This window comes from Acanthaster planci, linkage group LG20, assembly GCF_054643075.1.
Source record: "Acanthaster planci isolate LZ-2023a linkage group LG20, COTS_SCS, whole genome shotgun sequence".
Lineage (NCBI taxonomy): Eukaryota > Metazoa > Echinodermata > Asteroidea > Valvatida > Acanthasteridae > Acanthaster > Acanthaster planci.
In genome coordinates, this window is record NC_141796.1 from 11,031,325 (window position 1) to 11,059,292 (window position 27,968).

At 41.1% G+C, this 27,968-nt stretch overlaps 4 protein-coding genes across 12 annotated transcripts; 2 read left to right on the forward strand and 2 right to left on the reverse strand.

The window, feature by feature from the left end:
* The first annotated feature begins 276 nt into the window (after window positions 1-276).
* Window positions 277-5,972, forward strand: LOC110987710 (uncharacterized). 2 transcript variants are annotated; one of them, XM_087130693.1, is made up of 5 exons: window positions 277-689; window positions 2,494-2,738; window positions 3,124-3,422; window positions 3,745-3,825; window positions 4,266-5,972. In XM_087130693.1, the coding sequence occupies exons 2-5, from the start codon at window positions 2,506-2,508 to the stop codon at window positions 4,544-4,546; spliced, it is 894 nt and encodes a 297-aa protein (XP_086986819.1). In that variant the 5' UTR covers window positions 277-689; window positions 2,494-2,505; the 3' UTR covers window positions 4,547-5,972. The 2 variants fall into 2 exon arrangements, with proteins under 2 accessions (XP_086986819.1, XP_086986818.1); XM_087130692.1 differs by having other exon boundaries at window positions 445-689; window positions 4,263-5,972.
* LOC110987702 (cell adhesion molecule CEACAM1-like) lies at window positions 4,628-14,034 on the reverse strand. 2 transcript variants are annotated; one of them, XM_022250681.2, is made up of 8 exons: window positions 13,506-14,002; window positions 12,963-13,066; window positions 12,224-12,559; window positions 11,580-11,921; window positions 10,977-11,306; window positions 10,469-10,825; window positions 10,208-10,336; window positions 4,628-9,994 (listed from the first exon to the last, which is right to left on the reverse strand). In XM_022250681.2, the coding sequence occupies exons 2-8, from the start codon at window positions 13,048-13,050 to the stop codon at window positions 7,431-7,433; spliced, it is 4,146 nt and encodes a 1,381-aa protein (XP_022106373.2). In that variant the 5' UTR covers window positions 13,051-13,066; window positions 13,506-14,002; the 3' UTR covers window positions 4,628-7,430. The 2 variants fall into 2 exon arrangements, with proteins under 2 accessions (XP_022106373.2, XP_086986814.1); XM_087130688.1 differs by lacking the exons at window positions 4,628-9,994; window positions 10,208-10,336 and having other exon boundaries at window positions 10,343-10,825; window positions 13,506-14,034.
* On the forward strand, window positions 12,828-21,099 carry LOC110987711 (uncharacterized). Of its 2 annotated transcripts, none has more exons than XM_087130698.1 (4): window positions 12,828-13,080; window positions 17,549-17,851; window positions 18,745-19,074; window positions 19,626-21,099. In XM_087130698.1, the coding sequence occupies exons 2-4, from the start codon at window positions 17,575-17,577 to the stop codon at window positions 19,739-19,741; spliced, it is 723 nt and encodes a 240-aa protein (XP_086986824.1). In that variant the 5' UTR covers window positions 12,828-13,080; window positions 17,549-17,574; the 3' UTR covers window positions 19,742-21,099. The 2 variants fall into 2 exon arrangements, with proteins under 2 accessions (XP_086986824.1, XP_086986823.1); XM_087130697.1 differs by lacking the exon at window positions 12,828-13,080 and adding an exon at window positions 17,212-17,353.
* A 106-nt stretch (window positions 21,100-21,205) lies between these two features.
* LOC110987709 (uncharacterized) lies at window positions 21,206-27,892 on the reverse strand. Of its 6 annotated transcripts, none has more exons than XM_087130700.1 (6): window positions 27,641-27,892; window positions 26,059-26,137; window positions 25,454-25,504; window positions 24,558-24,738; window positions 23,255-23,284; window positions 21,206-22,545 (listed from the first exon to the last, which is right to left on the reverse strand). In XM_087130700.1, the coding sequence occupies exons 4-6, from the start codon at window positions 24,669-24,671 to the stop codon at window positions 22,033-22,035; spliced, it is 657 nt and encodes a 218-aa protein (XP_086986826.1). In that variant the 5' UTR covers window positions 24,672-24,738; window positions 25,454-25,504; window positions 26,059-26,137; window positions 27,641-27,892; the 3' UTR covers window positions 21,206-22,032. The 6 variants fall into 6 exon arrangements, with proteins under 6 accessions (XP_086986826.1, XP_086986825.1, XP_086986828.1 ...); XM_087130699.1 differs by having other exon boundaries at window positions 24,558-24,744; XM_087130702.1 differs by having other exon boundaries at window positions 25,978-26,137.
* Window positions 27,893-27,968: the final 76 nt, after the last annotated feature.

Consider the following 27,968-nt stretch of genomic DNA (forward strand, 5'->3'; position numbering starts at 1 on the left):
GCCTACAATTATCGCTCATCAAAACTCAAAACAAGGTCACGGTTCAACACTTTAAAAATCCGGATAACTGATCATTTGATCTGACAATTTTCAACTATGCTTTGAATCTAAATCTACTGGTGTGCCACAGTGTGTGATGTATACGTTCAGCTTTGCATAGAATGGTATAGTACTTTGACGGACTGTTTATTGAATTAAAACAAAAATTGGCAAGATAAAATTTACTCTCCTCAAGAGGAACAAGTGAGTTGTGGGTTCTACACGGGCACACGTATAATCAAGAAATTTCTCGTCGTTTCACGTGTATTTTAATCTAATAGTACTAATCAAAAGCTCACACTGGAGTAACTTATTACACCTGACGTAAAAATTTCACCATGCATGTTTAAGCACTGGTAGGACTTTGCACCAATACAACACTTTATTGACACTTCGAGAGTTGACTTTACTTCAGATTGAAGATCACGCACTGGTATGTCAACAAAGTGCTAACAAACATGCTAATAAAAATCACCCTGTCAAAGCTTCACCAACATCACAATTCATCGAAATATTTGAGAGTTTGCACGCTTGTTTTAGTGTGGTGTATATTTTACTGGTGATAAAAGAGTGCAGGATTTGACACAGATTCGTTAATTAGTGTGAACGAATCCATTTCCGAAAAGTTCCAACCCAGCTCACCGACAAAGGTAGGAACCGTATTAAAGTTTCTCTGCACGACAGAATTTTCAGTAATTTTCTTTATCACTATAACATCCGAAGTTTTTACTTGGCTAACTGACCATGTCATAATTATGTAAGTGCACACTCGGACTAACGTATTATCAATCTTCAAAGCACATTCATAAGGAAACTGTTCTTCATTATTAAAAAAAGAATTTAGTTCACTGTAATACCCTTATGTCGAAACGCATTTTAGAAGCCCTGTTATTTTCGTTTTTAGGTATACTGCTTTGAAATCATTTCAACTGATACATTTCTCATTGCAACATATAAGTTGTCTCTCCTATTTGCTATAGTTTGGTCGTTTCTTGTGCTAGGATTTTAGCATGGTAGCTGGTTTGTACGGAGAGATATATGTTTGCTCCGTTGACTTACTGAGCCGGGTCTTTAGATACCACGGTATACAAAGGAAACTCTTAGTTTCGAAGAAGTTAACATCATCTGAAGGACTTTGTAACTAGAGATTGACAAATGGCAAAGACAGATCGAAATTGCGAAAGTGTGACAAAGGCTTGGCAACCATCTCCTAGGTCACACAAAATGGTCGATGACTTATCCTCTAAGCTGATCCGGAAGGAAGCGCGTCTTATCGCCCCCTTCTAATGTCCGAGCCAAAATCTCCATTCCACCATCACCCATTAAGATGGCTTAAGTTGCTTCTCTCACGAACACCAATCCGAATAGGACTGTATATCTACCGTTACTTCATTCATTCCAATTTGTACAACTGTACCTTCATGTAATTTTATAACTAGCGAATAACTAGCAAAAAAATTGGTAGGCCTACTGAAAAATGAAATTCAGAGGTATAGCTGTCGGCTGAAAACTAGGAGAGAATCCTATAAACATCTAAAATGATGTTTTAAAGACAAAACTTGGGGATTGTAGTATTTGATGTGGTATCTCGTCAAGCTTTAAAATGTTAGCTCCCACGGCGATTTGGTTTCACATTAGCCATACAGACAAGTCGAGAAAAGCAGGCGGAAACAAATAAACAGTACCCTCAAACAAAACCGACAACCTAGAACAAAATAATCACAGGTTGGATTCCTATAATAAACAGCACAATTTGAGTATGCTTCTATTGCTAACGAGTAAACCGCGCCATTGTGACTGGGTAATTTTGAAATCACATGACACTGTGCGCAACACCAATGCATACACTTGCTTGCTTGAGCATTTGTAATTTTCCACTCCAATGTCAATGCTCCTGTCTAGAAATGGAAAGATAAACACCACAGTGGAAATTTCCGTTAATACAGCACTTGACACTGATAACGAAGATAAAGGTTGGGCCTGTGTCAATAACAGACCTACACCGCAGCTAAAAGGGTTGGCAAAAGCTCCGAAGGAACGAATGTTTAAAAATTAGTATTGTACGGATGGACTACAGGAACCCTAACATTCTAATCGAGGACATCTGAGGCTGGAGCCATCGAAGAGTAAAACCACGGACAAGACAATTGAGAAGGAAATAAATAGTGATCCTTCTTTCGTATGATTGCTTTGTAAAACCCTAAACTCACGACGTGAGCTTTGAGATGGTCTCTTCTTCGACGCTCTGCATGACGCTGAGCCCACTGGAATAGCTGGATACTCAGCCTCTTTCAGTGGAAACTCAAATAAAATTCCATACCATTCCAGTGAGAAAATGTCCCTTGAATCCAGCATGTCCTAAATTTTCGTTGGACGGGTGAATTTTCATTCGGAGTATTGAACTTCCGCTCTTTGGAATTTCTCGAGTAGCCACATTTGTCTGTTCAATTTCAGCCGAGTTTGAAGATGAAATCAGCTGCGTTTATCGCACTGACCGCTGCCAGTTGCTTGGCCACTGCAGCTTTCGCCTCGTCATCGATGAAGGTCGAGGATCACACAGCAATGGGGGACTGGGACACTCTCTACCCAAGATACCCAGCCTGCCGTAGAGGGCGCGAGTTTGCTATCGTGGTACCCGAAACTGAGCGCGTGACTGGACAGATGTACTATGAACGTGTGAAGTCAGATGGGAAGGTCAAGTAAGTATTGAAAATTTCGTAGGGTATATTGTTTAACGATATAAAACAATATAAACAAACAAGATTCAGAAAAGCAAATAGCCGGGTCGGAGAGGCGATAAAGTACTGTCGACCCCAACCTCGCATCACAGCAATTGCTGGGTTACACTGTGCAACGTTTGTTTACAGTGGAATTCGCTTAGTCGACAGCTAACAAAGGGTAAGTTAACTATTGACCACGCCTATACCAGTTAAGTTACACGTGCCTTGCAAACTGAGATGTACAAAATTCAGCGAAACCTACCTGAGTATTTAAATAAGGAACGGTAATACGTTCAGCAATTGTAGGTTAAAACTGTATTGTTCAACCTACAGTTGCTGAATGTATTCTTTTGTCTTGCCGTAGGTATTACTTCTGTGCATCCTGCTCTGTCTGCGCAAACTATGGTTTGGCAACAGCCTCGCCGTGTGCCGAACGTACAAACACAGAATGTTCTCTAGACTGTCTGGTGCCTGGTTGCGTCTTTGATGAAGCCAGCGCTTACTGCAGACTTTCTTCGACTTTTGACACAAGGCGGGATGTCCACGCTGCTGAAAGTAGCCCATGGTCCTGTGGTATATCACCAAAGTTGTCAGATCTGGCAGCTGGGAGCAACCAGCTCCCTGTGCAGTCTGATGGGAGAGAGGCCGTCAGTACTGAGCAAGGTGATACAACATCCATTATTTACAATCAATGCGGGCTTTTCATAATAGTGCGCCTCCAAGAGTTGGCAAGGCGTTAACCGATCACAGTGCGCGAAATCTGTCAACCCAATGCGCGTTTAGAAAGGGTTTCGCGCACCGTGATTGATCAACATGTTGCAAACTCTTGGAGACACACCACTGTGAATTGTTCGTATTAGTGTGAAGGTTAAAAAACGCGCTCTTATTCACATAAAATGCATTGTAACTTTGGAAATGCGACACTACGAGTATTTTAAAGCTATCATACTTCACTCAACTGTTTCGTATCTTCTGTGCAACACAGTTCGACTGACCCATGCCGAGACTATCGAGAGTACCCAGGGTCCTGAAACAGCGTACCAGAAGCTTCACACTTCTAGTAATGGTGAGAAATCTGCGATTCGGAAATCAGTTTCCTTTCTCAAATGCTGGCCATCTTAAAGTTGTTTTATATCATTAAGAACAGAAGTCCCCACACTAAATATTAGTTTTACAACATTATCATTCCTAATAAGTAATCAAACTAAACGGATCTGCTCGGCACATATGAGCCAATAATTGAGCCTATTGTGAGTGGTGAGGGAAAAAAATCACAGACGCCCTTTTCCAGACATGATGTCCAAACATCCTGGTTTTAAGGGCCATTTTCATCATAGGGCCTCCTCTTTCTTTGTAATAAATATAAATAAATGACTAAATGAATAATAAATAAACCGAAAAACCCAATAAAAAATTCATGAACATTAAGTTCTTTCAAGTTCTGCTTTGTGACCTCAAAACAATAAAATTGGCACTTTTCTTTTCTCCATAAAATTACCTCAGAAGGTGCAGCATCACTACCACTTGGAAGATCAGAAAAGTCACAAAGCACCCCGAGACCGGTCTTCACCTGGACTGCGAGCGAAGCGCTCTTTGTTGGAATGGGCATCGTGACTGCTGTGCTGGTTCTCAACATGGCGACCTTCATGTACATTTTTAACAAGAAGAGGCAGAACAAGCGACAGAAACGTGAAGCCACGAAGTCAACTAAAGTCTTATATAGTGCTCTGGCCAGAGCCCGCACAGATAGTAACGTGACAAAGGAGAGCAGTTGCGTTTCTGTTTAAACCCACTTCCAGTCGCTTCGGCACTTTTTTGCCGATGTCGTGAAACACTGTTCAGGGTACAGACGGAATGACTGACAGGAGTTGATAGCACAAGGGTGGTTTATTATATCAAATCATAGAGCAGGACCTGGATGTAGTAACTCAGTGGATTCAAAGAGTGACAACATAGGATTTCAAATTAGTGTAAGGTTAGATAAGACTTGCAGCTAAGCATGGTAGAAGCACTGAATTAGGTAGGCTTGCGGTTGCACGTACAAGGAAGAATCTCTTTTATGAGTGTGTGGTTCTGAGAAGAACCGATGGTGGACATCAACGTTCCAAACAGTATGCTCTGTTCGTCTTCAGGAGGGTGTAAGTGTAAGGCTGTCGCCTATAACTTGAATTCAGCCGATGCGTTACATTACAGGCGTGGGCTACAAAGGTACTCAGAATTTCCATAAACTTGGCTTCCGAAGGAAAACCATTACTTTAAAATGCACCGTAACCCCATCTTGGTATCATCTTTTTGAGCTTTGAATCTCTGCTACATATACAGAGAGAGCAATTCTTTGTTCTGGAAGGATGAGTTCTCTTCTAACAGCGGACTAGTGCAGACGCAGAAAGTTGCAGAAGATGTTTTTTTCTCCAGGCCAAAAGGATTTTGTGCACTGAGTACCAAAGTGTGACGTCACTGTTAACCAGAAAGTGCTGTGCAAACGAATGGAGTACGCGCGTGTGTTGGTTCACGCGCTGGTTCTCGCCCTAATGCCCTTAACACACTAATTGTGTGCGTGACGTATTCACTTCGGTACTCTATAGAACTTGGAATTTGATATTATATATACATGTATAACTTATTCTTCGTATACAAGAATTTTTCTTTAAAAGCATCCATAATTTAATTACATGACATATTGCACAATCAACTACGCCGCTTAGTTTTCATTATCGGGCCCATCTTAAGCAAAGGGGATACCCTGGATTTTGTACATAGAATTTTATATAGTGTACATATAACTTATTATTCGTATACAAGAATTTTTCTTTAAAAGCACCCATAATTTAATTACATGACATATTGCACAATCAACTACGCCACTAAGTTTTCATTAGCGGACCCATCTTAAGCAAAGGGGATACCCTGGATTTTGTACATAGAACTTTATATAGTGTACATATAACTTATTATTCGTATGCAAGAATTTTTGTTTAAAAGCACTCATAATTTAATTACACGTGTTTATAATCCACGTCGACCAAATACAGCCCAATAGTGTCAAGTATGTTACCTTCACATGAAAAATTACATACATTTTCTTGGATCAACCCTTTTACTGATTTTCTTTTATTTATTTCAGAAATAGAAGTATGCAGCAGAGATTCTTGTATTTACAGATTTAGAATATTTGTTAAAACAATTAAAGGAAATATGAATTATCTAAAACAATACCGAGTGTGAACTGTTGAAGTTACAAAATGAGTCACAAAAATGATAATGATAATAATAAACCCGACGTTTGCATTTAAATCACTTTCGATTAATTAATTCAGATCTGAATATGTTAATTATTGGGACTTTGCTTCCAAAAAGCATATTGGTACTGTCCATAACAGCCTGCGGTAATCAATAAGTCGTTATGGGAGAAGCTGACAAAATGCAAAACAGCTCTTCATTAAATTAGTCGTGATAATGATAGTGATTAATTGCTTGAATATCTTCATGCAAATGAGTACTTCACCGAGTACTAAACTTTGAAAGAAAAGAGCCTATGCACTGCACTAAAATGTTAAGATATGCTTTAAACTACTTGAAATTTATCAGTGGGAAGATAAAATGGCATGGAAAAGAAAAAGACTCGATTTTGATTTTGTATTTAAAGGAAGTTTGGCTAACTGGTAAATAGCTTCAAAAGAGAGGGGAGAAGCTACAACCTTCTGGAACGGTGGTGGACAAAGGCTCCATCTCTTGTACCACCGCCTATTGCGTTCTAATACACGACACACATAAAAAGTCACCCCTGCAGCTATTGAACAGATGAAGTTTTTTATTAGTTAAAAAACAATGTTTAAATTTCCATAACAAATGAACTTAGGAAGTGAGCAACAATTAACAACAAATGCAATCTGGAGATTCCTTTTGACTTAAAAATATACACCAGACCTTAAAAATAAAGAGTCTTGATCCATACCCATCCAAACCAAGTCCCAGTTGCTGGGAACATCTAAAATAAAATTTGCCGAAGCCATGCACTACATAACAAAGCTTAAAACAACCTTAATACTACCTATTATATCGGCAAGATTCATGTGTACAGACATATATTGCACGATCAAAAAAGTCTGTGCCACATAGTTTTCATTATCGGACCCGTCTTAAGCAAAGGGGATACCCTGTTCTTGCCGATGATCTGTACTCTAACGGCTAGTTAACCTTAAACCTGGGCCAAGTATTCCACATTGTTTAAAACATCAACCTTAACAACTACTTCCATAATATTTTCTGTTATATAACTTTTTGGTATGTTTGTACATACCAGAACGAAGCTTGGGAAGGAACTCAAGGAAAACTGAGCGTTTTCATGTTCTGATGGCAAAACAGCCAGCTCATTTTCCTCCGTTAGTGTTTTTGCTCAGCTCTGCGACGGGATAACGATCAGAATTGTCCTTGGCAAAGAGTATTTCCTGATTCAGACTTGAAGTTCATCCTTTGAATCCCATGCAGAATACAGTTTGTACACACTTTCGGAAGTTTCACAAGTATCTGACAAAAAAAAGTAATGAAATCAACAGAACTCCAAAGAAGTCCATAAACAAGACCGCCGAACCAAGTTGTGTCTCCGTTTCCAGTCGTTCTTGCGTGCCTTTGCTTCTGAATTGCTAGGCTCTCCAAGCCCTGGTATTAATGTCACGCTGACTGGAAAGATCCTTGCCCCACTTCTGTCTTTCTTCTTTTCTTGTCTTTTGATGACAGTCTTGTACTTAATGGCTCCATTCTGTCAACAACAAACTCAGCATTCCCCCTCAGTTGTGACTCTTTCATACCCTTTTCCAATTCCTTGAGAGCTGACTCCGACATGGTACTGTCGCGACCCACGCAACCTGAAATGTGTAAGCTCTTAAGATTATTAAGGTACACCAGGCTGGTCGTGAGAAACTTAGCGAACGAGTCAGATGGCTGACTGTGAAGAAGATAAAAGGTTGTCAATCTTCCCAAAGTCAATCCCTCCTCCTTCACTGCCACTGCAACTTCTGAGAACCCTTTAGGAGTAACCTTGAAAAGAGACAACCTCAGGTCGATTAGTGATTTCCACTGTGGCAGTGAAAACATCACGGTAGTGAATGCAGCGTCATCAAATTCTTTATTAAGACGAAGATCCAATCTTTTTAACTTTGGAAGGTTACGTAATGCATGGTTGGCTAAACTGCAAATTTCACCGGGATTTAAGATTGAACCAACAAGTACGACGCTGTCCAGCAATGTCAGATGGGAAAGGGAAAGAACAAAACTTTGCGACGAACTTGACATTTGACAATTGCCAGACTGTGACTCCCGAAGATCTTCAAGTGCAATAGACTCCAAGGTCAGGACAGCACTATCCCTTTCTGACTGACGATGGAGGAACATCTGGTCTTTGGAGGTTCTGGATGTTATTTCCTTTTTCAGGTGCTGCTTTGGGTTATGCAGACGTTTGCATGTTGTACTTTTGATGGAGCCTGGAACAAACTCCTCCAGGTATTCCTGAATTTCTTCCCAATCATGTTGCTCAAACCGGAACAGCTCAATTGACTTCAGATTCAAGTTACAGTCTGTGCTCGGTCCCTCTGCATGTTCTAGAAGGTATGACAAAAGCCTCAACCTATGTCTGGAGATTCCAAACAAACGCAACCTTCCTTCAGGAAACATTGACCTGAGATCCTTGTTCAAAGAACATTTGCATTTGCCTTCGAAATTCACTTGCAGACACAAATCAATCACCTTCTGCACCTCCAATTCACTTGCAATATTTTGGACTCGGTTCATTGATTCTGAGACACGCTCCACTAGAAACTCAATCACCTCAGAACGACACGCGACACTGCGCTGACTAGCAAAGACTAGAATGTTGGCCAACTTATCGACATCAGCCTTTCTGGCTGATTCCAACAGCTTGCCCTTTTCTGCATTTGACAAGTAGCTACCAGCGCAAAACTCCCCCAGGATTTCTGGGATAAAGTGAACATTTTCATTTGTGCGTGCCAAAGGAACTAGTTCACTGACCTCAGTTTCTGTATTCGGCTTATCCACAAGTCCTCGGAAACTAATGTGAGATTTCGAGCCTGTCTCCGCCAAGGGAATCTTTTCGGTTTCGCCGGACCGGATTATCTCCTGAGTCCGACAGATCAGTCCACTCTTTAGGCAATTTTCGATGAATGTTTGGGCACTTCTGGAAATCTCTCGAAAACTTGATTCTGAAAAAGAAAAAGGATCTCCGGAACCCTCACAGACCTTGTCGAAGATCACTCTACCAAGTTCTGCAACCATGCCAAGTTGTTCCTTGGTTAACATGCTCCTGAAATTTTTTTTCCGTTTTTCCATGTTAGAATCAAACAAGCAGCGTACTAACCTGGTCAACAAATCAGTCATCGTCGGCTTATCTCTAAAAGCTTCATCGTTTGTCCAACTGGACAAAAGACACAAAACACGGATAACGACTGGCAGACGGGACAATTTTGGAGGGAGAACATCTTTGTCCAAATAATCGAGGAGGTTATCGTGTACTTTGGAGCCAAGTAACTTCTCAACGTACCTATTCAGGTGACCGGATAAATTGAATCCATTGGTCAACACGTGGCGAAAATTATACTTTTTACACACATCTTCTGCTTCTTGTGCTTGTCTTATTGTCATCACAACTTGGCACTCAAGAAGACCTTGTTCTTTCAAGACCTCCCACGCGCCTGTAACATCATCTTTGCCAGAGCAGCCATCGACGAGAATGACCACATTACTTAAGTGTTCAACACAATACTCGTTGACATTTTCTGATGAAAATTGTGTTTTGCTTGACAGCATGCACTTCTTTACTGCCTCACCGACATTCCTCGTTTCAAGGAGGACTTGCACTGGCAACAGAAAGACTATTTTTGTCTTCTGGAAGACAGATTCGGATTTCTCACAAGCCCAGTCATAAGCCATTTTATACAAGATGAAAGTCTTGCCGCTCCCCGCTCTTCCCTGCAAAAGGACATTACTAGACGGCATTAAGATGCCATCCTCAAAGATTTCATTCGTTGAGTGTATTCTGTATTTTACTGACCTACCATCTACATACATAATGGCAAGTAGCTCACTCGATGAATACACATCTTCTACCCAAGCGCAGCATCCATCGTCCTCCGTGAGCCACGGTATAGTAGGAAGACCGAGTAAGGTTGTCCTTAAGAACTCTTTGCACTCTTCTACAATCCCTCTTGATTTTAACTTCGTACCTATCGTATAGCAGTATGTTCAACAAAAAGGAAGCTTAAACTAAACAATGCTCATTAATTTCCATATAGAATGCATCCACATTCTGGGCATCAGCTACCATGTGCCAAGCATGCTCACTGTAACCAAGCAACGATATCTCATAAATAAATGATTTACTGAAAACACCTCACGATGAGTGCTTAATTTCAACTGGGTTGACTAACGACACGTACCTTCAATTGCTGAGTAGCCGTCCTGATGGCCATTCGACCTGTGTTTGCGGTACTTGAATATCAGAAAGGCAATCACAGCAATGATAACGAAGACGGCAGAAACTATCACAGAGGTGAGCCAGGCTCTATCTGTGTAATGAAAATGATTTTAGTGGGAATACTGCTATCACAGGCACAAAGTTTAAACGCTCGTGTTATTTCAATGAATCAACTGAAGTGCAAGAATCTTGAGGTCAACCCTTTCAGTGACTGTCCACTTACCCTGAGTCAAAACATCTATGTAAGACTGCCGCAACTCATTGTTGGCAAAAACATGACACCAATATCTGACGTCACCGTTTTGGGGGCAATCATCCAAATGAAGGGAACCCTCAGAGGAAATGCTGACGCAGATTTTTCCAAGCTCTGATACGGTACTATTTCCATCGACGATATCGATTCTACCAATCACAGTGACACTGTTTGCATCTCGAGCACCAAAAGACCAGAGGAGAGTTGCTTTGCTCATAGCAGTGACATTCAACCCAGTAGGACACCTTAGTATTTGCACTTTGCCGGGTTCATAGGTAACGGACGTACCTCGGACACTTGGTTTACTACCTAAAGGAAATTGTTCACCTAACACAAGAGAAGAGAGAACACATGTTATAGAGTTACTAAAGAGAGAACATTGGTCATTTACGTGTACCATATAACAGCAAGATCATTCCCCTGTCGAAATAAAACCACGTTTGTACATGCGTGATGGTGTAAGTCTTGAATAGCGTACCAAACACATGACAGTCAAGCAGATCATCAAAGCTGGAATTGATGTAACCAGGGTGGCAACTGTACCGTCCAGCATGCGAGAAGTTCACCGATGTAAATGACAGGCCATAGTCATCGCTGAGATCAAACCCACTCACAGCACTGACGGCATTTGTCGACACCGAGTAGTTCAGGACAAGTCTTCGACCTGAAAGGTCAACTTTATACCACTGCAGTAAACAGAATTCATCACCAGGTGCCCATGTCGTACACGGGATTGTCTGGTATCTTCCCTCACGAAGGTAGAAAGATGTTGCAGAGGCTCGGAGTGCTTGGTTGGTTTGACTTCCAACTGAACAAAAATGAAACGCAACCCCTCACTCGATCAGGATGAAACGATACGCTTTCTCTTACATAAATAAGTGTGGTACGGTATCTCTATCTGCAACAATGGTTTTACCACGTCCATAATTAAAGAAGCTAAAGTTCATTAGTCGCGTTTTTTAATCAGTTCAGACTACAATCAACTTTGTGAACATTAGTCGTGCAAATATTCATAAAACGCTGTTCCATTTTTGTATTAAAAGATGTGCCAAAGAGAATGTAAAAACCATTAAGTACTCACCTGCAACATGTACCTCTATGTAACAATTTTGCCGTGTACCGTTCAACAGAAACACGTGACACCAATATCTCCCTGTGTTATTTCCACTGACAGAGTTGACTGTTAGAGAAAAATTTCTGGATATTGAATAATCTGCGCCGTGACGGACCTGAAGGAATGTACCATCGGAGAAACGTGCCGCAATGATATCTGTGTCAGCAGTGACACCCTCTCCAACTGACCAATATACTACGGACACTTGTGCGTCTGATGGCGCGCAGTGACACGTAAGGGTCTGCCTGCGTCCTCGCTGGACGCTGACAATCGTCGAGGCTTCACTCGGTCTGGCTGGAAACGTGTTACCTGCGATAAGCATCAAATAATTTTAATAATAATTCAAATAAGTTATTAACGTCACTCTAGATCGTTCAAGAAGATTAATAAAATTACAATTCCCACTACACGTGACTGATAAATCGATACAAGGATCGCACGCTGGCGGGATTGTAATCAGCTGAATTACTTTGTCCTCATATTTCAGATATATAATCCCTCGATGAATTTTTCATATATTGAAAAATAGCATGACTTGTTAGCCAACAAAGGATTAAAAGCACGTCTATGTAAAATGTTTAATAAACTCTTTTCCTTGACAAATTTCTTACCAATAACCTGCACATCAATCTTTCCAACCCTGTCAATCACGTGACGCGGTGCAACCTTACACAAATATCCGCCTTCATCACTGTCTTTGACATCTTTAACCACGAGGCTGAACTCGGACGAAAATGTGTATCTTTTGCTAGCGTAAACGTATCGGTTGCTTGAGAAGCTGGCTACAAGTATTTTATTGGGGTCTTCAATGCTTGATCCCCGGAACCAAAATACACCGAGAAGTTCCTCTCCGGAAAGAAATGACTGACAGGGAACACGGTGCCATATCCCACGCTGAAAGTAGCCTTGCTTGTTGGCAACACCAAAGATGTTCTGCATATTCGTATCTGCAGGATCCAACGGTATACTCTTAAAACCTATTCTATAAGTTTGATATAGAATACTAAAGTGTGATTGTAAATGCAGTACAAACGAATGGAGTACGCGTGCGTTGATGGATCACGCGCTGGTTCTCGCGCTAATGCCTTTTAAACACAAGACTGGGTGTGTGACGTAGTCACTTCGGTACTGTATTATGCTATTGAAACTTCAGACGCGTCATAAGAAAGAAAGTAATGTGTGTTGGTGATTTCAGTGAAATTGGTAAGGATAATTTTATATTCTATATGGCTGTTCAATGTGACTGACTTTTCCTGAAATACATGTATCGTTGATGAATGTTCTCTCGTAACTGCTACTGATTTGTTTTAAGGTAGATCCTCAAAGCTGACCATGAATTCGTTCACCAACCTGAACCTGATGGACATAGTTTACTCTCTTCGGTACGCAACAAGAATACAAGAAGCAGAAAAGTCACAAACATGTCCATGAAGGCCATCGAATGACGTACAAGCCTGTTTGTGGAAAGGTAAACCAAATCCACAATATAACGAATGAGAAAATGCCAGATACATTTTTCAGGTTTAGCACAATCCTTTACAAGACTTTTTGACCAGAATTTTTCCTAAATATATATATATGGGTGGACTGTATTCCCCATAACAGCTTTAATCTTAGGATTCTACCAGTCTGAGTCAATACACTTGATTTCCCAGTTAAGAAATAAAGCACTCTACAAAAAATGCACGCGAATATACCCGCATTAATGTGCACAATGATATCATTCTCCAACGTGGCGTCAACCCTTCACCTATATATAAGCGAAAAATGACACAGGGTATACAATCGCAAAGTGCGCATCTAATTATTTGTGGCCACAAAGAAGGCCACATAGACAATATGCATCATATTTTTAGATTGAACAGAATGATCATAGATTACTTGAATGCTCACCAGTTTTTGAGGAGTGAAATACTCTCCCGTACCAAATGTTACCCAGACTATTCCAAAACAACAAGATGGCATTATTACCCACGTATTATTAACTGCGCATGTCCCATTTTTAGGGTCATTTGCATGCGTAATGAGAGCCATGGGAATTCAAGCCAGGCGTGAAAGGTGTGAATGTTTTAAATTTGCTGAAGGTTTTCCACTAGATTTTTTTTCTTCCCGACCGGACGCATTTGCATATCGACCTAACTCAGGACCGATTCTGTTCATCCCACATAATCCTACGGCCTTGTGAGCTTAAGAATTCAGTGACTCAGGAACGAAAGACGTCAACATAAAAGTACAGTAATTTCGCATGCATGAAGTTGATTACTGAAACCGAGGTCTATCTGTCATTATAAAATGGCCAGGAAAGTGTTGAATTGAACGTATGTGTGACACTCGGAAGTGCTCAAATAAACCAAGTAGCAAGAGCAGAGGTTTACATGGACGTCATCTTGTAAACGCATTTAAATCATAACTACTTGCGTCTAAAATATCAAAATCGCTGAAATAAAATTAAGAAAGCATAACATTCTGAATTAAACGCTTTGGAAGGCTTATCACTGAAAATTAGGTAAATTCGACATTGAGATATATCGCAAACGTCATAATTATTTGCAAACCACACTAGTACACATTTTCTAGCACAACAAAATCACCAAAATACGGATTTTTCTCACATCAATTAATAGTACAGGAACACTTGATGTGAAAAGGGGAGGTAACAGGGACAAAAAATAGTTATATTTTTGTAAATTAAGAGAAAATAAGTAAATGTATTTCCATGAGAAGCAGAGAGATGAATAAACATGTTACCGTCTCTGCGGTGAATGAATTAATTAGTGAAGCCGGTGGTGGCGCTAGACTGGTGATTACGTAATGGATACAATATACAGTGTAGTGATTTCACAGTGCCTTTTTTTTTACAAATAAAACACGTTAATTTTCACATCTGCCACCTATATATCCCCGGTTTTACATGTACCCTATACGCATGAACCACATAAACTTGTAGGCCTACACCGGCTCCGTCGAGAACTTCCATGCACCTGGATGCACCTACAGCACTTGTACAGTGTACATCTACGCCCCGGAACGCGTGCAACATGCCGCAGTGTCTATGTACCGTGCACGGTACGTGGCTGGATCGGTTTGTGCATGTAAAACATGTATAGGCCTAGATCATATCGCGCTGCGCAGGAGAATCAAAATAATAGAACTCCTGAAAGTCGAACCAAAAACTCTAGCTACATAGAACTGATTGTATTGTGCAGTTGAGATTCTGGCCTGTCGTATGCAGTCTCTCACTGTTCTGGGAAACTTCTAAAATTGAGAAATTTAGTGGAAGGAAACCAAGTGATCGATTGAAAATGGAAATAATTTATCACCTTACCAACAACTTTCAGGCTAAATTTCATATTTCTTTTCATTATTTTGTAGTGTTTTATTCGGTTAAGGCCTCCAAGGGCACATACAAAGAATTTTTTAATGTGATCATTTGTTAACTTTGTGCAAACAGAATCTTCAAAATGAGAAGGATCAACACAGGATTGGCAAATTGCTAAGGGACAATTCCGTATGGTTCCGCATGGTCGAAGTTGTTAATTTCCACCCGTCAACCGGGAGTGACACATACATGTACGTGCGCCCGTATAAACATCTAATTCTCTGAATAATGCCCCGCCCATGAATGCGTGGTGCTGCTTGTACACGCTTACTGCAGATGAGAGGCAATCATTGTTTGGAATTCAACAGATGGTACAGCCGATTCTCGATATGCTAATGCCATCTAATATCTCATCCGTAAAAATTCACCTTTCACATTGTTGACATGAATATAGAATATTGAGAAAATTACCTACAGATGTTGCAGTTTTTGACACATTCCTGATTACCTCATATGTATATCGAGTTAAGGGTTTCAGATACCAGAAAGGCCTATTATTTTATCCTAAACGATCTGCGTGGGGTTTTCACAGTGAACCGTTTGCCGTTAGAAATTAAAGGTTTGTTAACTGCCAAACGTTAAATTCTCATATCATAACCGGACCCTGGTTATAGTAAGGTCTCCTACGTGTGAGCTCTATTTGGCATTTTGCCAATCATTTCTAAATGGCATTAGTTTTTCAAATGTAAGTGTTTATGGGGTCCCCCCCCGGCGTCTTCTTTCTAGATAGAAATTGAAATAACAGAATTAAGCACTTTCCCAGCACTGCATCATTTTCACAGCATGTTGTGCATTTGGGGCTATGTCCATATAACATGTACATATTCAATTTCCCACGATCACTTGTACATGTAGTCACAGTGATCAATGTACACGTAGCTTTTGCAGTAACTATAATGGCCTTTGAGCCAGTTCAGTATTCCAACTGCGCATGTTCATTACGTGCTGTTAGGACCCAGCTCAGCGCACGTGATAGTCTGTCCTATCAGCTATACCCAGCAAGAAATGAGACTGAGGGGTACCCGCCCCCCAACATGTCCAATCCCTATACACATTCCAGACTATTGTTACTTAACACATCCCCCAAGATGTCTGAAAGGAATTCCCCAGATTCCTGCGAGACATTGACCGGCACAAAGCAGGGGGGGGGGTTCTCTCCGTCTCATACCTTGCTGCATATGCTATCAGCGCAGCCACATGCAGACTCACGCGCGTGCGTTGTACCCTAAAGACACCAGGCTTTTTGAAACACCGAACTGGCTTATTTGCCTCGAGCAGATGCACCTCCTCACCAGTTGAAAATAGCCGAGTTAGTCGGGAGTGTTCATTTTGTTGGTAGCGATGCGACTCACTGCAACCACGGACGTGTATAATAAAATCTGGACTCGCAATGCCCTTAATCAGCTTATAGAGTCATTGAATCCACTCGCAGCCATTTTACCGAGCCGAATACAAAGCTTTCCTGGTAATGCCCGCCTTTGTTCTTCCTGACGTCAATAGAAGGGAGTCAACCCACGCTTTTGTATTCGGCTCGGTAAAATGGCCGCTGGTTGGCTTCTTTTTCATACAAAGGCGTTGCAAGTCCAGGTTTTTTTTATATACGTCCGTGACTGCAACGCTTACGTTAGTCTTGGTCGAGACGTTCTTCTGTTGCTGATACGCGAGAGGGCGCTCACAAGACAAATAGCTGGGAAGCACGAACAACACATAGCCACACCAGGGAAATTGGTCAAAACAGAACATACGACAGAACCCTTGACCTCATCTTTGTATCGCGTGACAGCAGAATCAGAGTTGATATCAAATTGCTACTTCTCGTAGGGCCTACTTCCCGTTCACCAGAGTAATAAAAGGTCTTCACCGTGTAAGCTATCTCTTGACAATTTGGTAATTACTTCTGAAGGATAATCCCCTGCACATGTAATCAATTACTGCACATAACACATGCCCCCTCTGCGAAAGAAATTTATCATTTTACATATTTGTACCAATCTACCAGCTCTTTCTTTTTGCAGTGCGGTATGTGTACATAAATTCCAATTCCTTAGATAAGCATAACTGTCCATTCGTCATTGTCGGGTGTGTGATGAACTGTGGTACTACGACAGTTTCCCTCTTTCGAAACCATTCCTCTGAAAACGTATCCGTCCACACAATGTGTGTTTATTGTAGCTTCCTAGTTTCGCTTTCGCAACGGCACGAGGCGCAGAATTGAAATAGCAATGCTTATTAACATGAATAATTTATGTCTTGTGGCGAGAAGCACTGACAGGAAAAGTCCAGTGCACTCACTTTCCTCTTGACACCATGGACGTTGGGGTTTCTCTTCTCGCAGTCTATCTTATGTGTTTGCAATTCACAGGTAAGATATTGGGCTCTACCCGCGTATACCGCGCAGGCCCCCACAAAGCCGATGATGTCAGAATCCCGGCTCCGTATCAGCGTTCTGCTTCACTCAGTTTATCCATCCTAAGTCATTATTTTGTCGGCTTACTTGTTGGCATATTTTTTAATAGTTGCAACTCATGATTACTTGGTGTCATTTTGTCCCAACAAGGTCTAGCTGCAAACCTGTCTGATCGAATGGATCCTGTCAGGCACTGCGTTGCATTGGCCGGGACTAAAGTAACAATTAAATGCATCGCTTCAGGGAATGCAAGCTTCGTGAAAGTACTGTTTAACGGCATGAAAGTGATTTCTTCATGCAACTCAACTGAATTGCAGCGGAACAATTCGTCCGAGAGAGTGTGTACTCACACAATAGGACCGGTTGATGAGGAATCAGAAGGAAACTACACCTGCGAGCAAACGCTTCATGGAAACGCCGACACGTCAGAAAGTATGGTGCTTTGTGTTCACGGTAAGTGCATAATAATGTAGCAATATATCATAGTGCTTTTATTGCTCGAGTGTTTGGCTCCGCCTGCCCCTGACGTCCCACCTTTCCCAATACCACTTCTTGTAGACGGTGTGCCCGGGGTAAACTAGCCTTGTCGAGGCCCACTTTGACAACTAGCCTACGCTGGATATATGTATTATTAGCTTTAAAAATGATAGTAAACTGGTGTCACATGACCATTTTTTTTTTAAACAGCCGGTACAAAGTTTACCAGTCTGTTTCGTTTCGGACACAAGCCCATTCTGATCTTGTTTCTACTTAAGTTCTCGCATGGGGGCCAGCCTGGTTCCAACAAAAGATCTTCATGGAGACGAGATTTTGCAGGTTCTTTACTGCATGCCCATGTAAGAGAATTTTACCAACATCCTCGTCAGGCGGTGTTAAAATAAAACAGAAACAAGTCAAATTCCTGTGATGCATGATAACTCGCGCATGTTATCAACCCCACAAATATGCGGCTTTCTGTGATTGTGTAGGTCAAAGGCACAAGCTGTAACTCGACCATCAGAATTAGAAGCCTTTACTTCGGTGACACAACGCTCGTGGACAGGTGATACGCGCGCGTTACACGCCTCTTTGACCAATTGGGTTTCGATTTGCCAAAAGCACACGCGCGTCAAGCTGAAGAATGTGCGTGTGAATGCGGTGCGACCGCAGCTATGGCGTCTAATCGGATTAGTCCATAGGTCTCTATCTGATAAATGTACAGGGTGTTCATACTACTTTCTTGACAATCAACTATTGGAGAGCGTCATTCCCGGCAAACATTCAGACTAGAATCTACGAGCCCTTGATGTCTGTCTGTCGGTCATTTTATTAACACCGTGCAACATTTCACCTTCTTTTCCCGACAGTTCAACAACCATACATCAATATTTTAGACTTGACAACTGGAAGTTTAGTCTCCAATACTGATGCAACATGCATTCCCTTAGAAACCGAGCGGACCTTCGAGTGCAGAGTTCACGGGGTCTCACCCGACGTGTCCATCGCTTGGGTGTTTGGGGAGGAGTTTGAGAGTTTGCGTCAGTCCACAAGCGAGTATGATGGACTGGCGACTGTGAGCAGTAACTTTACCGTGGCCAACACACCAAATACGGGTCAGATGAAGAATCTTACCTGCTATGTCAAAGGTCACCGCGACGTCAATCTTGCATCCACTATCCAGCTTATATTTTGTTCTGGTAAGAAAAGAATGCAGACTTACATGTAAATGAAACAACCAATTCTATTTTAAGGACGAGCTTCAAAATAAGCCTTATCATCAATTAGACTTTTCAATTTGTTGTTCAATTTTTTATCATCTTCCATAAACTTCAACTTGAAGTGTGGCTGCAATCAATTGTTTTCATACAAACCTTCAAAATTCACCTTAGGTCTCAGCTAAACTTACTTTCAACTTTATTCCACTATTTCGAAGGGTATTTTACTGCCCAATTTGGTTTTAATGGCGAGTATTTCCATATTCATGAGCAAAACTGTGTCATCCCAGGGAGAAACCTCAATGTTGCAATGGTTTGTGAACAAAAGTCCTGCATTTCTGTAGAGCTTTTTGTAAGGCTGTGGGAAGTACCCCCAATATGCACTAGAGAGTAGGCCTATGTACATGCAATTAGTGTCAAAATAGCACAAAATATATCGTGGGGTCGCCTTATGCCGTAAAACTTAAAAAGTACTCCACGACAATGTTGATCGTCGCAAATCAGGAACGAACTTGTCTTTCACCTTGTCCCAGGTTTCAAGCGGCATGTTCACATCTTTCTCCTGACACTGAATGTCATCACTCTGGTTGCCGCTACCACTGTCGCTATCGCCCTTTGTAAACACGCCACCAGGACCAAGCAAGATTAATTGACACCTTCCTTCCCATCGTGCGTCATATAGAGATAGTAGGAAAGCATCTCTGGTCGAGTTCCGGCGGTATGTTCTTGAAACTAGTCTCTTATTGTCGCGCTCGACCGGTAGAAACATGACCCTACAACTCTGTACTCTGCACAGCTAGGATTACACACCACCTCCGATCCTCGTCAGGATTTTACAGGAACACAATACACGGACAAAATCCTGAGACTTTGATATTTGAACAGTTTCAAAAAATAGCCAGACGGCTTACAAAGCCGGAGATATGGAAAATTTTGCTAAATTAACATTAATCATTATTTTCCGTGACACAGAAGTGATTTTTTAATTAGTAGAAAAGAATTCAGCGCGGTAATCCAAACATTAATCTTCAACAAACATTCATGGAAGCCAACGTTGCATGTTGCTTGCCACTAGGTCTTAACTAGCAGCGATAACCAGTTGTACGTTCCCAGCGTTCGAGCGGCCAACCCCTGAACAAATCGAGCTGTTTGCCAACATACGCAAACAAGCCGCCCTAACTCAGCCACTGGTCTCTATCATCAGCATAGAGGTCAGTGAACTCAGCCTACAGCCCCTGTGTCGTGGGTACGATTGAAGTTAAGTGCGCCATCAATTAATAGTTCGTCCGTAGAGGGCGCCCTTGATATGCTATGCACTAATTTGACTGCGAAGAAAAAAAGTTGCAACAATTTTCAAAGTTAACTTTTGAGTTTGAGCAAATTTATAAAAACACAAGCAGACAAAAAAATTCAATTCAAACTAAGCCTGATCAAAGAAAAACGTTTTCAGCAGTTCTGTGTCCACTTGTAATCTGTGACCAAAGAAGAGTCAGAAGGTCAAACTCATAAATTGTGATTACCTTAACTTTTTGAGACACTTTGCCACTTCTAAGTATCTCCGGTGGAGATTTTGAGATGTCAGGAACATACCCTTAAAAACCCTCGGGTCCTTCAATTTTTACGTACGACCTTTGTATAAAAATATAAATGACAAGCAAACTATACTTTCTGGATTTTCTGGATTTTCTAGTTAAGAGCATATAGCCGGAGAAGTAATTAAAACATCTTAATCGACAATAATTTTGTTACCACATCATGCTGTACTCGCCCATTTGCACAACTAACCGTACAGCTTGTATATACACGTAATGTTTTGTACGGAAATATCTTATGGAATGGTGTCGTTGAGTAAGTTTCTCCACAGATCCTCCTTTGGAACTTGCTTAAAGTATTTCTGTAAGATTGTATACTGTGTTTTATTCATATTGTAGTTGCGGTTTTTGGGGTGTAAAATGTTTAAACAGGAGGAAATAAAAGTGGACCAAATTCGGTCTTTTATCTACAGAATTCACTTAAACGAACACAAATCTCTAAAAACCCTAATCAACAAAGCTTGGTTCTCTTCGGTCAGAGTTCTTCTATAAAGACACATTAGCAGCTTTGAAGCATACGATTCAGTACCTACAATACTACAACTTTATTCTTTCTCCGTTGAAGTTGCATATCTTTTGGCATTTTAAGGAAAGATTTTTGCGCTAAACTCTATAACAAGGACAGGTAAGCACCGTCGATACATCGATATTATCGATATGGGTTTGATATCGACAATGCCGATGCTAGTTATTTGGTAATATTGATATATCGAAAATATCAATATAAAAAACCTATATATCAATATCGGCCAAGATACAATATCGCCGGTGCCTAAGGACAAGGAAAACAAAAGTGAACTTGGAAATGCTCCAAAGCAACGGCCTTTCTGTTTCGTATAGTGTAATTCGACCACCAGAATAAGAAGCCATTACCAAAGATTGTATAGCGCCGCGTAGCGGTGCAAGATGGGTAATTCGGTCATAACCGTGTTATCACCATGGGCGCCATTCGAGTGTGAACGTTCATGTGTGTGCGTGCCTGTCGTGGCGCCTGCGCATTAACATGCACTGCGCAGTCGTAGTCCAACCAGAATGGCACCCATGTGATAACAACGTTTACGCGTATTCATGGTGAAGTTCCCCATCTTGCGCCGCTACGCGGCGCTATACAATCTTTGCCATTACTGCGGTGGCACAACGCTCGTGGACAGGTGATACGCACGCGTTACATGCCTCTTCTTCGACCAATGGGGTGTCGTGATTTGTCATATGTACGCACACGTCAAGCTAAAGAATGTGCGTTTGAGTGCGGTGCCACCGCAGTTGTGGCGTCTAATCGGATTAGTCTATACAGGTACACATGTACTTGCATTCATATTGCGCGTTCAAGGAGATTGCTATGCTTTTGTTACAAAAACAAAGAATTTGAAGGTGGTAGGAGCAGGGGTTGGGCGAAGTCTTCGACGAATGCGTCATTTAGATCGTGGTCTGGACAGAAGCTCCTAACGATGTACTCCGGGTGAAAACCTCGACAGCGCTGCAGAAGGAAATACAACACGTGCTGGCCGCATACACTGGATTGGCTCCCTTGGATCTGGACCCGGTTATACACGATTCGGGTCGTGTTTCTGCGCAGGAAGTCCTGAAGCATCGGGTGTCTCGGTGGGTGACCTAGAGAATCGAAGACCTCTCCTTCCCCGTCCGGGGTGATGTAGATGCCGATCCAGTGGTTGATGAAAAAGGATGGGATGGATTTCGCTGTGACCACGAAAGCGCTCGGCCACGGGACCGGCTCCTTGGGTAGGCCGTTGGCTGGGTAGATCCCTTGAAAGTAGGGACGGGTAAACTTGTCGGCAAGAAGAGCATGTTCGAGTTGTACGTTATTCATTGTGCTAAAGGTTGGCAGTGTTGGCGGCGGGGACTGTGATGGGAGTTCAAAGGTCAAAGTTAGAGTACACTATATACAGTAGTTATCGACGCCACTTTGGACACGGGTCTTGGAGGTCGCTAGTCTACTGACCTGTCTTAGCAAAAAAGTCAATCAATAATATGTTTACAAATTAATGGTAAGCATAGGTACAAGTACATGTACAAGAATCCTGCTTTAGCGGCTTGGAAAATTTTAAAAGGAATAAACTTGGAGGGTGAAACGGAGTGAGCCCGAAACCACTGTCGTATTGTGAATTTTCATAAACATACACCGTCAGCAAGTGTCGGGATCTAGTCAACAGAGTATGTACATGCATTTCGATTAATTTAACCCGCTATGCGAGCCTCTATTATAATGCACTGTACTGTACCGCCTCTATAATACAAGTGCTCCCAGCCACAGGATATTTCTAAATAGGGCCCTACATGTACATAAAGTCCATTGGCACTGAGGTAGGTACATGTACACACACACTGTTCTTGTTCAAATGAGGTGGATGTGAGAAAATCAGAGAGTATTGCTTTTATGAAAAACAACGGATCTTCATGAAGCAACACTTGACAAGCACTGCTTTTAATCTTGGGGACCCCCGCCCAAATACACGCACATGCACATTGTGAAACTGGTTCTAAAGAGTAATATTATGTGGAAAATGAACTCAGTGAACTGAACTGAAAGCGATGTAGAAAACCATGCCCACCTGCATGAAGTCACGTCTCCTTTCAGCCAACTGAAACCGAGCAAATTGATAGTCAAGGCAAACTCGCAACTAGTGCCATCACGTACACTAACTGCTCGCAGAGACCGTGTATTGTCTGCAGAGCAGAAATAACTAAAAGCTCAATAAATATGCATGAATAAGCACACCAGTCATGCATCCACTGGCCACAGTTATTTCCAGCACTTTGGTTTTCACTTGGCGGCTTTCAGCCTCGAAACAAATTCACTTTATATAATCGTCCGCCGGGTAGTCAGAATATTCCACAAGCCTCAGTGACTACGTGTACATGTATTTCAATAATTCGTTACGCGCCATTTGACACCAACACAACAGCTTACTCAAACGCACCTGATCCAGCCGGAACTTTTTCATGACTGAAATCAAAGCAACTTTTCAGAGTTGTAAGTGTATTAGACGAGAACGTTTTTTCAACACTGGAATGTAATAGTCGTTGGAGAGCTAATGGCGCATTACAGCAGTCAAGGTAACAATGGTCGCTTTTAAACCGTCCTTGCTTTTTCCGCCCGACACATCAACTTTAGTTGAATTGAACCAGCCAGGGTTTGAGTTCCATGAAGGTAATCCACGATTCCAAACTTAGCAGCATTTGCAGTAATTACCAGTGCCTGAAGGATACAGTTGGGAACTTTCACGAATGACATCAGCATTCATGTTTTTTATTTCATGTTTTTTCTAGGACAGGATCGAGGTGAAACTGTGCTTACGCTATCACCGTGGCACTTGTGAATCAATCATTCCAAGAGAGGGCGAGGTCGAGACAAGTTGAATACAGCATGATCTGAGTAGCACACACTTAAGCTACAATCCTGGACCAAATTGTTGGGACACTTGGCAATAGCAATACGCTCTCCAGCCCTTCCCCCACTGGGCCCCTGTCAAATGTTGTCACGTCCAGCCGGAGCGCAGACCGCGCGCATAGACCCAACATTGAAGGGGGTTGGAGGCCCAACGTGATCATGGTTCAGGATAATGTTAAGAACATCAGACGAAGCACACAACCATGTCCATTATTATAGAGAAGTAAAGTTACCACCGTCTGAGCCCAAACACGCAGTCGGCATTAGCTCATTATGTGTAAAACACCTGTTAAATAATAAACATGTACTTGCAAATTCGATCAAACCTCTTGATTGCACAAAGCCTCGTCTTTACTTCCCCATTCCCTCATGTCAGGTCATTAATTTTTCGGGATACACTTACGAAGGAGTTCAAAGATTCATTGAAACATTTGACAGGAAACATAAAGGATGCAATACTTAACCAGTTCCCGCCGGATTGCCCCTAAGAGACAAAGTTTCTGTGGAAGGGCTCTCCAACTGGTCAAATGGTAAAACAGGAAACCACGGCGCCGTTTACAAAATCTTGACAGAAGCATGCTCAATTATCACGACAGCAGAAACATAATGAAGGAAACCTCTTCCTCTCTTGCATCTTTGCAGGAACTGAAACTTAGCAATGATGAAAAGTTGGCTTAGAATCAATGACAGATGAGGGCCTAAAAAATCCTACAAATGCCTTTGAACGCCGCAATAAAAATCCCTTTCTGTCTGTGAACACTAGAGGGCGGTATGAAATATGACATTTTCTGGGATACATGGCACGTGGCTACACTACACACGTGTGTCACTGGGTCAACAACAGGGTCAACAATGTGTCTTGCAAACAATCTCTTGACTACATTGCACGTCACCAAAAAATACCAAAAACTCCCGCATCGGTGCCAAGAAATAGCAGTTCAGGCATACAGACATAATAGATTAAAACAGAAGGACTGAAGTAAGCATTTCACAGATAAGTGCTAGAAATACCTGAAATATGACACTTGACACTCAATATAGTGGTACATTGATTTGCGTTCGAATTCCAGATTGTGTGTGCTATTTGAGCATTCAAGTTTGTCAGCCTAGAGTGATACTGATGCTTGTATTTTTACATTTTGGTATCAAGTGTTTCCCTGTGCTTCAGTTCTTCTTTCCAGAGCAACAAGACAGGAATTTTGGTACATTGTATTTAAAAAAAATCATTGCTAGTATACGGTAAACTTAACATGGTAGACTTGGCCTAACACAAAATGGTAAACATACCAATTTTTTATAAAAAGTCCAAGGATGATGGCTTTGACAGACTGAGTGTAATTAAGCAGGTTCTAGTACTTACCAGTCATTCATGAAGAACACTTTTGTGGCGTCCTCATGCTTGCAGAGAAATCTGGAAAGAAACCATTTTTCTTTTTAAACATGTTTAAAACAATCGATAATGTCATGTTGAATTTTATTAGGTAAGACAATTTCTATCTCTGAACACGTATAAATTATAAAATATTAGGGCATGAGTGGTTCTCATTTCTGACTGACCCCTATTTTTGGCTCTGACCGAGGAGAAACTAACTTTTTCAAATGCTGCCCATTCTATCTGGAATCTCCCGCTGAGAAAAACTGAGCACAAAAGTTATAAATCGTACGAATTTCCAGGAAAAAGGCAAGTATTTCTCACCCCTCATTTGGTCCCCGGACTGATGGACCCTCCTTTAAGGCAAAAATAATGAGATCCCTGTAATAAATAGGACCCCTTAGCCTAATACACATTTACACCACAGAAATATTATTTATAGTATAATATTATTTTAAGAAATTTCCATGTAAATATAGGCCTACTGGATTGTAGTATGAGGGGCCTCGTACCTTCTAAGTAAATTTTTTCCATCAAGTCCCCTTTGAATAATGAGAGGAAAGTTGGCATTGAGGTAGAAACACTCGACTTACCATATACCGGTACCTTCAAATTCTTCATATTTCATGACATCACTCAATTGCCGACCTCAGTACTTGTTGCGGTTTTCATCTGTGACATTATTGGGAAGTGGGCAAACAATCTGCTATACATGTATATTGCCACTTAAAACAAATGTTCATTTCATTAAAAGGGAAATTAGCAGCTCGGGCTCAGAACATGAATTGACAAAAGTTCTGAGACACTACATGCAATGTTGTTCTTCTCAGTTGAAATGTATATAAGGCTATAAAAGCAAATGTGTCTTATTTTTCAAAAATAAAAAATGGATAGCATATGTACTGAACTTGGTACAGTGTAATGATAGAGGGTTTTGTGAGTAAATATAGACAAATTCCTTAAGCAAACAAATCTTCCAATTGAGAAAAATTACGGAATTTTAGTGTGCCGGTACACACTAAAAAAATCTTTTAGCTAGGCCTACATCTATTCTTTATTTATTTTATTTTTTTAAATTTATTTCATTTCTCGGGAAATACAGGTAAACAAAACAGAGAGTAAAATATAAATGTACATGATGGAACAAAGAACAAAACCCAACCAGTCCCTGATGAATTGCCCAAAAGAAAAAGATACCTTTTGAGGGGCTCTCCAGAAAATTGACTTAAAAACTTACATAAATACTTGAATATAAATATATTGATATAAATATAAATATATTGATATAAAACACTATTCAAGAAAATTACATATACACATACATGTAATAATAATTTAAAATGTTTAGTGCGCCCTTTCCATCGAAGTGATCAAAGGCGCATTAAACTGAAAACTGATTTAAAACCAAGTACACAAAAAACAGTTTAAAAATCCAAACACGCGAAACTATTTAAAACCAAAGCAAATTATACAATAGTAGCAGAGAGAAAAAAACCAGGCCATGAGGCCACGAGGCATAATTAATGGTCCAATTTGCTGTAGCTAGAATACTAAAATGTACTTACTATTAAAGTATAAGGTTCAGATTAAGGATAATGGAGTGAACATGTACTCTACCTGTAGTTTGAGGACCGGTTGGAAGATACAGAATGCACAGGAGATAGGTTCGAGGTTGAATTCTTAAATTTCCAATGTTTAAAAATCAACTAATCTTCAAAATATTCGAAGCCAATGATTCTTAAATACACATCTAACCATTCTATTTCAACAACAGTTTAATTATCACATTTATACAATGAGAAATTTGCTCGACGCGTGAATGCAATCAGATATTAGTGATATCAATCAGGTTGAAGTTAAACATGTTAAGCGAGGTAGAACTTAGGAGACCGAGGACATTTGCAAAGACTATTCTCATGCCAACCGGTACACCATAGGCCCATGAGTTAGCCAGACATAGCCTATATCAAGGAAACATTCACAGGCAATTTTACTCTCTCCTCTATGGTGCAAGAAAGTAATTAGTTCGGGCGGGGGGCACATCATTTTGCACGTGTGCGAAACCGACGGAATTCAGTTTCATGCTGTGATGAAAAGCACAAGTCAGCAAATCGACAAATCAAACCATGGAGCTCCATGATCAAACGTTATCTTCCAATCCCTGAGCCTACCTACCATATCATTGAATTACTCTTCTCGACTGTCGGGATGTAATCCCTTCCAACAATCCCCGGCGCTCAATTCTAGCACGGTGTGACCGGATTTGGAGCACATCTACATTCTGATCCTGGGACAATGTTTTCTTTCCGCAACAAAACCCAGTCTGGGCTGTCAATCAACTATTTTACGGCGTTACTTTTACAATGACAAGCCAACGATAATTGACACATTGTGCATGGAAGGTCAGAGGTTACGGTTGAGTGACTTCCTGGGAAACATACCTTTGCTTGGAACTATTTTGTTTACTATATTGCCTACCGATTCCTTTCTTTATGAAGTTCTG